Source organism: Trachurus trachurus (assembly GCF_905171665.1).
Source record: "Trachurus trachurus genome assembly, chromosome: 21".
NCBI lineage: Eukaryota > Metazoa > Chordata > Actinopteri > Carangiformes > Carangidae > Trachurus > Trachurus trachurus.
Window position 1 is genome coordinate 23,855,215 of NC_139899.1, and position 12,574 is coordinate 23,867,788.

Genomic DNA, 12,574 nt, shown 5'->3' on the forward strand with positions numbered 1-12,574 from the left:
ACCTTACTTAAAAAATCTACGTGACATCCAGAGGCAGCAACAAGACTAAACTGTTGTCTATGATACACACTTTGGTTCTGTTCAGACTTGTCAGTGGGGAAAATGCTGCATGGGCTTTCCTCAGAGACCTCCCTCCACCTGAGGGCAGAAATTGTGGATGATCAACAACACGGTGGTTGCCATCCAAGAGAGGCTGGAGTCTTAAAATCGAGTCATATGTGATGAGGTCATAGCGTACTCATAATGTGCTCAGGATATGACATACATATTTGTGCAGATTCTTCACAATGTGTCAGACAGAGCTGACCCTCCCACTTCACTGTGAGCTGGTAAACCTTGTATTTCCAGCTTGGAGCAGCTTAGATTCCCTCCAGGGGCCCCTCATCAGGTTTCAGACTTTTCATGTATGGTAATTGCTTTTGTGTAAGTACAGATGCAGTACAACTACAACCATCTCTGCAGCATTAGTTTAACAGGAAGCTGAAAATAATACAATTTGACTAACCAATAAGGGTTTGCTATCAATTGTAAGAATTGAATGACATTAAAAGTTATTTTATAAGCCATCAATTATAGGTCATGAATTAAAAAAAAATCACGGGTTAGAGCCGAAGGTTGAATTTAGAGATATTCAATTTACACTTACAGTTATGTAAAAGAATGAAAATTAAGTGTTAAAAATTGAAGGACCCCTGAACACTGTTTAGAGTGAGAGGCTATGGTACTACTTAGTTTGTTCTCCTATATACATGTATCTGCTACCTTTGTATTGTAAAAACAGCCCACAGCATTAAAAACATCTCTTAAGTGCATTTTATTTTTATTATTAATCTGTACATTAACTCCTCAGTTTTTGCCTGCCCTATAACATAAAGCGGAGGTGTATCAAAGTTTTCAGTTTATTATTATATGACCAACAAAAGCATTCATTCCTCACATTAGAGTACCTGAGACAAGCAAAAGTTTGCTATTATTGTTTAACATGGATTGAAATGATTATTGTGATCAATTATCAAAACTGCTGCTAAATCTTAGATGTTGTTTTTTTGTTGCACCTCTAATTAATTGACAAACTCCCCTGTATGTTTGCATTGACTGTGAAACCTCATGTAGCAGCGCAACTAATTCTTTATTGCCTGTACAATAGGCCTTGATAGGCATTAATTATCGCTTCATCATCGAAGTGTGAAGTGTTTTATTAACTAATATCCACTGAGGATTTGAATGACAAGTCCCTGTCAGTACTTTTTGGCAGTAGTGACGTGTGTCAAATATAATATAGCCTAACACTCAACTGAAATGAACATTATGCAAAGTTCCTAACATGCACCATGTGGCCAGTTCTCCAATTTAGGGGTCAATAAAGTGTGATGGTTATCGCCTGGTAGTCAAAGCTTCAATAAATGACAGAGCTCATGAAAAAAAGAAGAACAGGGAAGTGGAGAGAGTATCCTTACGTGGACATCATGTGAATGAAACTGAGAATAGACACTTCCGAAGTGACGGATAAAGGTCTGTCTATAACAAGTGATATTAAAGAACAAGCGTTGGGATTCCTCTTGTGTGTTTAGTCAGCGTTATTATTGGCCATGTTAGTTTCTCTGCTGCTGGGTTTCCTCTAAATTACAGAAGCACATATCAGTACAGTTCAGCAGCACCACACATTACTTTCTCTGAGATGATTGCAGTTGAAATCGACACCTCTGTGAAACTCTGCAAACCTCCACAAAGGTCAGAGTCATTGCAGGACTGTAGCATTATGTAATCAATTCACCAAATAGAAAATACCAAATGTCTGCAGCCTCTGTAACTTGAAGATTTGAAGGTTGTCTTCATAGATAAAGAACAACAAACAACACATTCATAGAGCATGAGAAGTAATAATGCACTATTTTCTTTTTAATCCACTTTCATGACCATATCTTGTGTCTTCCAGGTTTGCGGGCCTCCCTCCTCCTCTCAGCCTTCTTCATGCTGCTGGGAGCAGCTCTGAGGAGCGTACCGCTGACGGAGCAGCCTCTCAGACGATGGTAAGACGCCCCCCCGTAAACGCTACGGTAGCAGATGTTTCAAGCGAGGCGAGCACAGTGACGATGACGATCCTTTTGAAGGGTTTTGGAACGGCGACAAGAGAGTGACTCGTGATCTTCATTGCAGTCATAAGCCTTCCATAACGACCGTAATCAGATTTATGCGGCAAACTTTTTAAACCGGCCGCCACACCCAGTTCAGGAACGACTGTGAACATAGTTTGAGTCGCTTGCCAAAGTTAGGACATCTCCTTGTCTAATGAGTTCACCATGATTTGCGATGGAGCTGACACGATTATGAATTTAATGGATTAGTCGGTCTACAGAAAATTAATCAGCAACTTTTCTGATGGATTGTTTCGGTCATTTTCAAGTAAAAGTGTCACACCTTCGCCGGATGAGGAACAGGAGGATTTAATGCTTGTTTTCTTCATATATCATACAAAAACTGGAAAAGATGCAGTAAACAGGTCACCTCTGGTTCTTCTTGCTAGTTTTTTCGTGTTAATATCAAAAACGATTGTCCAGTTTTGCAGATGTTTGATCATAAACAAAAGAACTGGAGAAGAATGAAGTGATCTTACTTCATCTTGAGAGAATCGTTAATGTCATTCCATCCAGGAGCTGTCAAGACATTTCACTCTGAATCCTAAATGTCAACCCTTAGAGTGGCAGTAGAGGTAAAGTCAGGGCAACAGTCAGTCAATAGGACCACAAGTGTCTACTCTGGACAGAATTTAACGGCAGTCAATCCAAGATTTGTTGAACCATTTCGGTCTGCAGCAAGTGACTGAGTGACCAGCCTTGTTTCCTAAAATGACTTCTCTACACAACTTAGCTGTTACAGTTGTGCAGGAAATGTGATTGAGACCACATTGAGGTTTCTGTCAGCGTCGTGAGGACAATAATTTATGTATTTGTGGAGTCAAAAGATAAAATGTTCACTGACAACATTTTTATTTCCTGGCAAAATATCTCAGTATCCACTTGTAGTGTCTCCAGCATTATTACACTCTGTGACGCCCCAGCTGGAGGCACTATGTTTTTGGACTGTCCGTCCTGTCCTGTCCTGTCCTTGTGAATGTAATATCTCAGGAGCACCTTGAGAGACTTTTTTTTGTTTGTTGTTTGTTTGACACAAATATTAAGTTGCACTCAAGAATGAATTGATTAGGGTTTTTGAGGTCAAGGTCAGCCTGACTTTGCATCGTCCTTTTCTTGTGAGTGCAGTACACCAGGGAGGCCTCAAGGGAAATTCATTACATCTGGCACATTGTATCCACTCGGACTCGGAGGATGAAGTCATTTGGATTTGGTTGGTCAAACAGAGTGAAACGATGAAGTCATGACAAGTTGCATCCAAAGCTCAAAGGTCAACTTCACTCCACATTATTCAGCGCTGTAACTCAGCAACAGAGGACGAGATTGTGACTATATTTTCTGCAACTTAAGAGGTTGACAGAGGCGTACAAGTGCTCGGGCACTCAGCAGCCTTGGTAAAGGTTAGAGAAAGATTGTGTTTTGGTTTAATACAGACAGGATTTAACAGAGGCCTCAGACACAACATGTTTATTTACATCTTTCCCCCAACTTTACCTAAAGGTCTTTTGTTGCCTAAACGTAGCCACATGGACGAGGCTGTGGATGGGAACTTCGTGTGATGTTCTTCTGTACATTGAATACTATCCACCCTTACCACCACCCAAAGACTGCTGACGAATGCACCAAGCTTCATTCATTCAAAAAAATACATTTCCTTTGAATTATTCAGTCAGTTTAGTTGTATAGAAATCTTATTTCCAGGAGGTGAAGTCAGAGCGACTGACCGATAAAAGCGGAATAGTCAAAGCACCAGGATGAACATCGGTGCAACATGCATTGTTGCAGCTTCTCAGGTTGCTGTGCTGTGTTGAGCCGTATTGATTTGAGCCCAGGTCCTGTTTCCTTTCCTCCGGAGCGCAGACCTGTGACTGGGTAGAGGGACAGCCAGAGAGCATTTGGCTGACAGAGAGCCGTAGTCTGAGCGACACTTCAATATTGTGTGCATCCGTAACTTCTTCCTCTGTGTCCTTGCTGCCAGTTCCCTCCCTTATCAGACAGCACTCTGACAGGCCATCGCTGGACAACACAAAAGGACTCCCATTATTCTTTGTGTTAAATTTTTAGTTTTACTTATGAGCCCAGTGTCCCTCTTTTGAGAGAGTGCAAGTGCTTAGAGAAGGTCATTTCAATTATATAATAATGTGCCTTTTAAAAGTGTAATTTCATTGAATATTTCTGAGCAGTAATCTGTCCAATGATTCCTATTGGGCTGCACAATGAGGCAGTATATCATAAAATATCAATACATCGAGGAAATAGTTTTTCAGCATCCCATATCGCTTTTCACTCCACGGATTGCTGTAAATGATTTTGGCTTTCGGAGATCAAATAAATCAATTTTGTCTCTCAGTCTCCTTCTCCCTGTGTCTCTTGAGGCCGCAGTGAGACATTCATCAGTGGACTGAAAAGCTTAGGTTATAGTAACACAGGCTGGATCTAAGGAAGATATAATAGATGCTGTTAAAACATATTTGGCAGTAGAATAACAGTTCCCCTGTGATGCTGCCAAAGTTGAATGAGTAATTACAATTTGCTGTGAAGTGTCGAGGTTTGCAATGTGGGTTTATCGTCGCCTCGTGTGGTTGTAGCATCCTGTGCTTGCTCGTGTTTTCGAGTGATTTCAATCAAGAGTGGCATCCACCTCTATGTTCTTCTGTGCAGCAACATGTAGAGTAAACAGTCGTCGTACATGTACAGACTTGTGATCTCAGGCTGTTGACCTTGTGTAGGTCACTGCATTGCACATCAATACAGCGCTCCTGGCTCCAGGAAAATCTGTATTTCAGTCAGAAACTTGGAGACTGTGTCAAGTTTGACGATGTCTGGAATTTGTCATTTTGATTTCATTTGAGGTCTTCTAGAAAGTACTGTATGTTGCTGAAGTTTCGAATTTTATCATTAAAATCAAACCATAACCATGCCATGATTAAGAAATAGTTTATTTCAAGTCATCTTAATATGTATTTATTATAAACAAATGTTGATTGATTTATAAGAGAGATAAATTGAGAAAAACGACCCCTGATGGTGTCATTTAGCCTCATTCTAGTTGGCCATGAGCCAGACACAACACCTAGCACCTGTTTTTACAAGAAAAATATATTTTTGAGCAAAGCTGAGCTTCCTCTACAATGATACATTATCATTATAGACTATAAATAAAGATGTTGTCTCTGTTAGGCCAGCCTTAAATTTCTGAAGAGCAGTTTTGAAGCTCAGATTGGGCAGTTCTGCCATTGCCCATATTGCCAGAACCTGACTCCATCGAACTGCTGGATAATCCCAAAATGGGCAAAGAGTTTGGGCAGGGTGTGTGAAGCCAATACTGTGGTGCATGCTTCTGATTTTAACATAGGAGTGTGTGAGGATTGACTTGTGTTTTCAGCCTCAAGTGGCCATTTGAAGAACTGCAGTTTTGGCTCTTCAGTGTTGGCTTTGTCAGCAATTGTTGAATTTTTGGGCATGATTCAAATTTGTTTGAAAACCAACAAAGCTCCTTAAAATATCTCTTAAATCATTCATCCGTCCCATGCATGCATATCTATATATTGGTGCACTGATGCAAAAAGCTCCCAGAGGCTTTTACTGTAAAAGGGAAGTAGACTCAAATAGAAACAGGGCTGCAAAGAGAAACATCTTCTTCCTCCTGCATCCAGCCACACAACAGAAGCTGTCAGGTCCTCATGTCTGCAGAGCTCAAGACAAAACACGTACAAAGTTCAAAGTGTGTTGACCGGGGGGGTCAGAGCAGCTGCCGGCGGTTTTTTCCCAGAGGATGATGGGGAGCAATCCTGCACAACCGTGACCTTCAGCTCTTTTGGATTCGGCATTCAAAGTGGAAAACAAGATCGCACAGTGAAAGCCAAGATAACATGAATCATACTGCAAATGTTAGTTCTGACACAGTTCAGCTTAATTTGCATATTAAATGTAGCAGGTCATCGCTCTTGAAGCTGCATTTAAATGGATGACATAGTAGATTATCACAGTAAAGAGCACAGGCTGATAGAATCGTGCAGCTCCCCCGATCACCAGTAGATGTCACTCTTTGCTTTTCAGTATTGGAGATTAAAGAACATCAAGTGTGTGAGAGCTTTTGTTCAGTGACCTGTGCTGCTGGCTCTCAAGATGTTTTTTTTTTCCCATATCAGAACAGGCTTAGACGATGATTTCAGATGACCTGGGTGAAAAGGAAGCTGGCCTTCAAGTATTTTGAATGGACAGAGTTCAAGGACATTTTTTGCAAAGCGATCAAACGGCAGCGCTTGAGTTTCCTGCCCCCCCCCCCCCCCCCCCCCCCCCATCGGGAGACAAGTGGTGACACCGTGACAGTTATTCAGGTTTAGAAACAGCAAAGTTCCCCTGACAGCCCCCTGCAGATCTGTTTGTTCCACATGCCGTTTCATGTTTGAAATGCGATTTACTTCTTTTTGTTTCTTTTTTTTTTCATGCTATCCTCTCACGGAAGTAAAACAGCCTGAGTTTTGAGGTTGTTTTTTTTAAAGGAATCAAAGGCAGTCGTAAGAAAAAACAACAACATGTGAGCAGTGGAACTTCCTCTCCTTTACAACCAGGATCTTCTGTGTAGCTGCTGCTGTCGTTGTGTTTTTGAGAAAGAACCGTGTTTTGTTTTTGTGAGTTTCAGACGGGGACAGAAAAAAGCACTGTTGCATCAGTGATGATCACTGATTAGACCTCGCTGTGCAAAAGGCCGCTCTCAAATCAAACACATCAACTTTTTTTTTACCTCACTCAATCTCGTTTGTTTTCAAGCGTTCATTCTTTTCTCTTGCCCCTTTAATCTCTTTCTCTGTCTGCCCCCTCTACATACCAGCTATGTGATTAGTAAGTGTCTACCAGTGACATGACATCTCAGACTCACTCACACTGTCTTCTTAGTTCTTACTGGCCATCAGAACGTGCTGAGGATGCTGCGGCAGGCTGTCATCTTCCTGTGACAATTGCTGTGGTGCCATTTTCCAGACTGAATTGGTCTGGCCTTTTCTGTGATGGCAGAATTGGGTCTGTCAGCTCCTGGCGGACCAGCAGCAGCAGTCAAGTCCATTTCAGCACAGTGCTGCCTTCTTTGTCTCATTCACTATCAGATTCCCTCTGACAGGGTTCATCAATACTGATTAACTTAATAATCTCTTGTTGAAAAAAATAGAAGCTGCCCCCCCACTCCACCCCCCCCTTCACTCTCTCTCCTCCTCCCGCCACAGTGCGGCTGCTGCGTGTGACCACTCATCCTCATGTTAGTCACCATCTGTCCTCATATCCTGTCACATTAAAGGCAATTTTCCTCTTTCTCACATCCATCATGAGATCCTATAGACACTCAGACAGGATAATGAACTTCAATACTTTAAAATGTACTGTAGCACAAAGTTTCAAAAAAGTGTAATAATGAAAGCTGTCACCAAAATGGGTCAGATATTATTGGTTATATCTGCTTTAAGTATAATTGGGACAGCGTTAAACACTGATGTGATTTTGATGTTTAGATGGTTTTGTTGGTATTATGAGTATAAGTGTTTTGTTTTTTGCTCTGGTTGAGTTATTGTTTGAAATTAGACAGATTGTTTTAGTTGCCTTGATAATCAGTGTTTGGACAAACTGGATTTGAGTGCTGGGGCCTGGGTGCAGAGTAATATTTGTGCCTAATGACATGATGAAGTACAACAGGTGGACCAGTCTAATATCTGGACGCTTCCCAGGCCCCAAATGAGACTGTAATCACAAGAGGCGTGATTGCAGTCCAGCACCTGACTGGCACAGAGCCGGTCTGTGCTGGTTGGGGCGTGGTGGTGTGTCCACACTCCTATACACAGTGAGTGCGGCGCACAAAACAGCACACGATGCCTACGCCGTCTTGAATCAGCGGCTGTGTGCTGCAGGTTAACAAGATACCATGTATATCAACAGTATCGTCAGCTTTTCAGAGTAAAAAAAACACATCCACATATATCAGATGGGTGGCTGAATCCAAATAGAAAAGGTATTGTACCGGCTCCTCCAACAGTTAAAAGCTGTGGAAAGATTAAATTGCTTCACCACGGCGTCTCCACCACCTGCTGCTGCTGTTTGATTATCAGCTGATAGATTCAGTATCCTACCTGCTGCTCCACGATGCCTCCGCTCTTCCCCATTACGAAACAAGAGGCACGGCGGCGACGGCGGTGGCCCAGCCAAATGGAGCGCAGCCACAGTGATATACCAAGTGTTGTACTTAACACAGTGTGACAGACCACAGAAAAAAAACTTCTTAATCAGCCGAGCAGTTAGAGCAGCGGTGCTTACTCTAGGTACGACAGAGCTCCCCCACACTGCTTAATTTCTGTATTTTCCTTTCTCCACCTACAGCTCATTAGCCGGATCAGGTGCATTTGGCCGGTGGAGAGCTAATGAATCTGATGGGAACTGTGCGGCTGTGGAATCAATCACCCATTGATTACAGGAACAAACACATGGCCTGTCAGTTACTGGATGTTGAAAGATGCTTTTAGATGACCTGGATGTGTCATGCGATAAACAACAACCCTATGAAAGACATTTATTCAGCCATGCATTCATTTTATCCACTTATATCTGCAGGACACATTTTAGCATGCAGCAAAAATACAGCAGCTTCTTTCTTTGCAGCCTAATTAGTGTGATGAAATATTCCTATAGTTTTTCTTTTTTTTTTAGATGAAGGTAGAAATGTGTCATAACATACCATAAACAAAGCATTGTGAAGGACTGTAAGAGACACTCCAGCAATTATCTCATTATCATTTTATATAACCTACCTCCATATATTTTTTATGAAAATGAAACAAAAATGACTGCTCCGACTGAAATCGCTTATATCACAGTTGTAATCCCTACCAAAAATAATCACAATGTGTTTTTCTTGGTGCGTCAAACACTAATGTACCCTGTTGTAAACCTGCAGGTTCTTTGCACATTGAAGATGCCACAGAGCACTAACTTGATTGAGACAGGGGTATTGTTGCATGTGTTAGGTTTGATGGTTTTTTTCCCCCCATGTGAGCAGATGCATCTTTGACCTAAATCACAAAGTGCTATATTCATTCATTCATTCATTCATTTTCTAGACTGCTTATCCTGCACTAGGGTCATGGGTGAGCTGGAGCCTATCTCAGCTAACTTCAAGCGAGAGACAAAGTGGTATATATATACTGACAAATGATGTAATGATGATAACTTGCTGTAGTGAAAATAACAGTGTGGCACCGATAATGTGGAGGATACATCTTCTCACTTGTCACTCTTGTCTTCCATCACTTGTAATGAGATGGAGAAGAAAATAGCATAGCGGTGAATGCAGGTTGCAAGTTGATATAGAAATGACAGAGAGGCTGCAGGTCGAGAAGACAAGTGACATCGACAGCATCAACACAGGTGACCGGATGGAAACTTTGATAATGGCAGAATTATGTTTGAATGAATAAGCAGACGATCTTTGTGTTCTGTGCAAATTATGTTTCCCCAAACAAGATTAAAAGACCACGACAATCTATCATATACTGCGTAACCCAGTTGGAAACAGTTAATTTGAAGAACTTTTCAAAGAACTCTACAAAGAAAATAAGGAGTGGGATGAATAAAAAGTAAGTGTCAGGGAATATTTTCAGAGGGTGCCGGTGGTGTGTAGGCAGGGATGCGAGCAGGTCTGAGATGTGGGAAGAGAGATATAGGGTGAACAAGCTATTCCTCCAATCAGTCTGTCAGCCACCGCGGTACTTTGTATTCTGCCATGACACATTTATCTGTCAACCCTGGAGCCCAGTGGACAGCAGTGTTAGAAACAGTTAGAGGGCAGAGAAGTGTAAGCACACTGAGGAGTGAACAAGCGAATATGTGCCTGAAGAAACTTGCTTTTCTAAATGTAGGTTTTGGGCGAGCCAGCAGAACGCGTCCATCGCACTGGATGCATGCATGTGTTTTAATCTGGTTGACATTTTCTTTAAACAGATAGTTCCTGATTCAAAAAGCATTATTTTGCTGATGTCAAACTGTATGAATATGAGCTCATGTGTGACTGGTTGTGTTTGCATCTGATCTCTTAAATGGTCTTTGCAGAAAAACATGTTTGTATGTGTCAAAAAAATGTATAGTTATGGTATCAGTGCAAAAACCTTAGTGTCATATAAGCAGTAGTGTTGTGTTGCGTTTAAATGCAGTTGTCATTCCCACACAGGTGAATCTAAAAGAAAAAAAATTGTGATATTGATGATTTTCGAGTGACAGTGATGGATGCCAAAAGCATGACAGCTATTTGTCTCTCAGGGTCTCAGAGAATCCTGAAACAGTCCTATCAATCATCTTATTTAATCCAAGGTCTCGAATAATGTTTTAAATCTTAAAATATGAAACTTGTAGACATCCAGTTTCCTCCAACCAGACTGCACACAAAGATACTGAGTATAAGGATGAGCAGGAACTCTACATTGCAGATCTTAAAATCTGAAGACAAATACGCAGAATGAATTTCAACACCATAAACTGAGAATTAGCCCATCTGTCTTTGTCCTCTGTCCTCCTTGTCCTTTTCTCTCTCTGTCTCTCTCTGCCTTTTCCCTCCCTCCTTCCTCACTTCCTGTTTCTCCTCCTCCCCCCGCTGAGCTGTCTCAAGCAGCTCTGAATGAAAGGTGTCTTTACTGAGCTCACAGACAATCAATCAGCCATGCCCTGTCTCTGGCGGCTGGCTGTCTCGGTTAGACACTGCGGGAGGGGGCCGGGTGGTGGAGGTGGTGGTGGTGGTGGGGGTCTGGTACCACCAGGGGACATCTCAGCGTATACCTGTCTCACACGGCAAAGTCTGAAAGTGAGACTATGACTGGGTCTCTCCCAGGAGCAGGTTGTTAACTCACCTCCCTGGAGATATTACACTGAGTTTTCATCCTTCGCCTGTCATTGCTCCATCAGATTTTTTTTTTTTTAACAAGAAATGCTTCATAATTACTTGATGTCTCTATGTTTATTTTTAACTTAATGAATACACTGATGAGAGGCTCACTGCTGCAGTCATTTTTGGTTATCTTTGTTTAACAGCGGTAGATTCAATACAGTGTATTATTAATAGGCTGCACACACGAAAAAGGGTTCACAGGTTAAACACACACCCTGGAAGACTTTAAAGTTTGCGGTACAGTTTTCCTACTGAGAATTTAAAAGTCTACTTTGTGATTTTTTTTTTTTTTTTGCAATGTCTCTGCTACAGCTGGAAGCTGAAATCTCATATCTGGTCAGGGACAATTTGAAGGGATAGTTCAACATTTTGGCAAATTGGCCCATTTCCATAATCCCTATAGTTTTAGGACTAGGTTCTACCTTTTAAATGTCGGTGCAAGCTATTTTTAGAACGGCGGAGCAGAGCCGCGAGCTGCTCAGAGCTACGCTACGGAGGCTCATGGGATTTCTTGGTTTCCCTCATCAAACTCTTTAAATACACAATCCAACAACTCCAAAACGCTCTGGTGGACAAGTTGTGACCTGCACATTCACCACGCTATGAGATAATAACAGAACGTTACGAGACAGAGTTGTTTTAGAGGGAAATTCATGCAAAACTGCTGATGCACGTTCCCATTGGGGGCAGTTTTTCAGCAAGCAGTCTCTGCATTTACCTCGAAAACAACTCCGTCTCGTAACGTTCTTATCTCATAACGTGGTGAGTGTGCAGGTCACTGCTTGTCCACGAGAGCGTTTTCTAGTTGTTGGATTGTGTATTTAATTTAATGAGTTTGATGAGGGAAACCAAGAAATCCCATTAGCCTCCGTAGCGTAGCTCTGAGCAGCTCACGGCTCTGCTCTGCTGTTCTAAAAACAGCTTGCACCGACAATTAAAGGTAACAAACCTACTCCTAAAACTATTGTGATTATGGCAATAGGCCAATTTGCCAAAATGTTGAACTATCCCTTTAAAGTTAAACATACCATGGGATCATATTGTCATGACTTTACTGATTATAGATACATACAGTGCTGAAGTTCAAACTGAAGATTAGCCAGATAAATTTAGGCTGGCGTCAGTCTTAGAATCTAAAAGCCCAATTATTATTCTAATACATGAAATTTAAATAAGTAGTAGTACTTTGGAAAATTGAAATTCTTCTCTCTGTTACAGGTTGATACACGGAGGTCAGTTTCTGAACGGTTTAGCCGGCCCAACCATCATGAGCGCCGGCCCCTATCTCTCCACTACATGGTTCGCTCCTGACCAGAGAGCCACCGCTACAGCTGTGGCCTCGCTCTTCTCCTACCTGGGTGGCGCAGCTTCCTTCATCGTCGGACCTCTGGTGGTGCCGGCCCCCAACGACACCCTGGCGGCGACCACGGCGGCAGCGGTTTCCGACAGCTCCATCCGAGACAGGATCCAGCTGGTTATGTATGCAGGTATACCAAGCAGCGAGCAAGACCCCTCCGAGGGCACG

At 42.1% G+C, this 12,574-nt stretch overlaps 1 protein-coding gene across 1 annotated transcript in view; it reads left to right on the forward strand.

The window, feature by feature from the left end:
• slc49a4 (solute carrier family 49 member 4) overlaps window positions 1-12,574 on the forward strand; it is a 51,859-nt gene that overhangs the window by 2,104 nt on the left and 37,181 nt on the right. Inside the window, exons 2-3 of the mRNA XM_083996673.1 lie at window positions 1,937-2,030; window positions 12,268-12,536. Of these exons, the coding sequence (XP_083852799.1) occupies window positions 1,937-2,030; window positions 12,268-12,536 (363 nt within the window). The remainder of the gene's footprint in view (window positions 1-1,936; window positions 2,031-12,267; window positions 12,537-12,574) is intronic.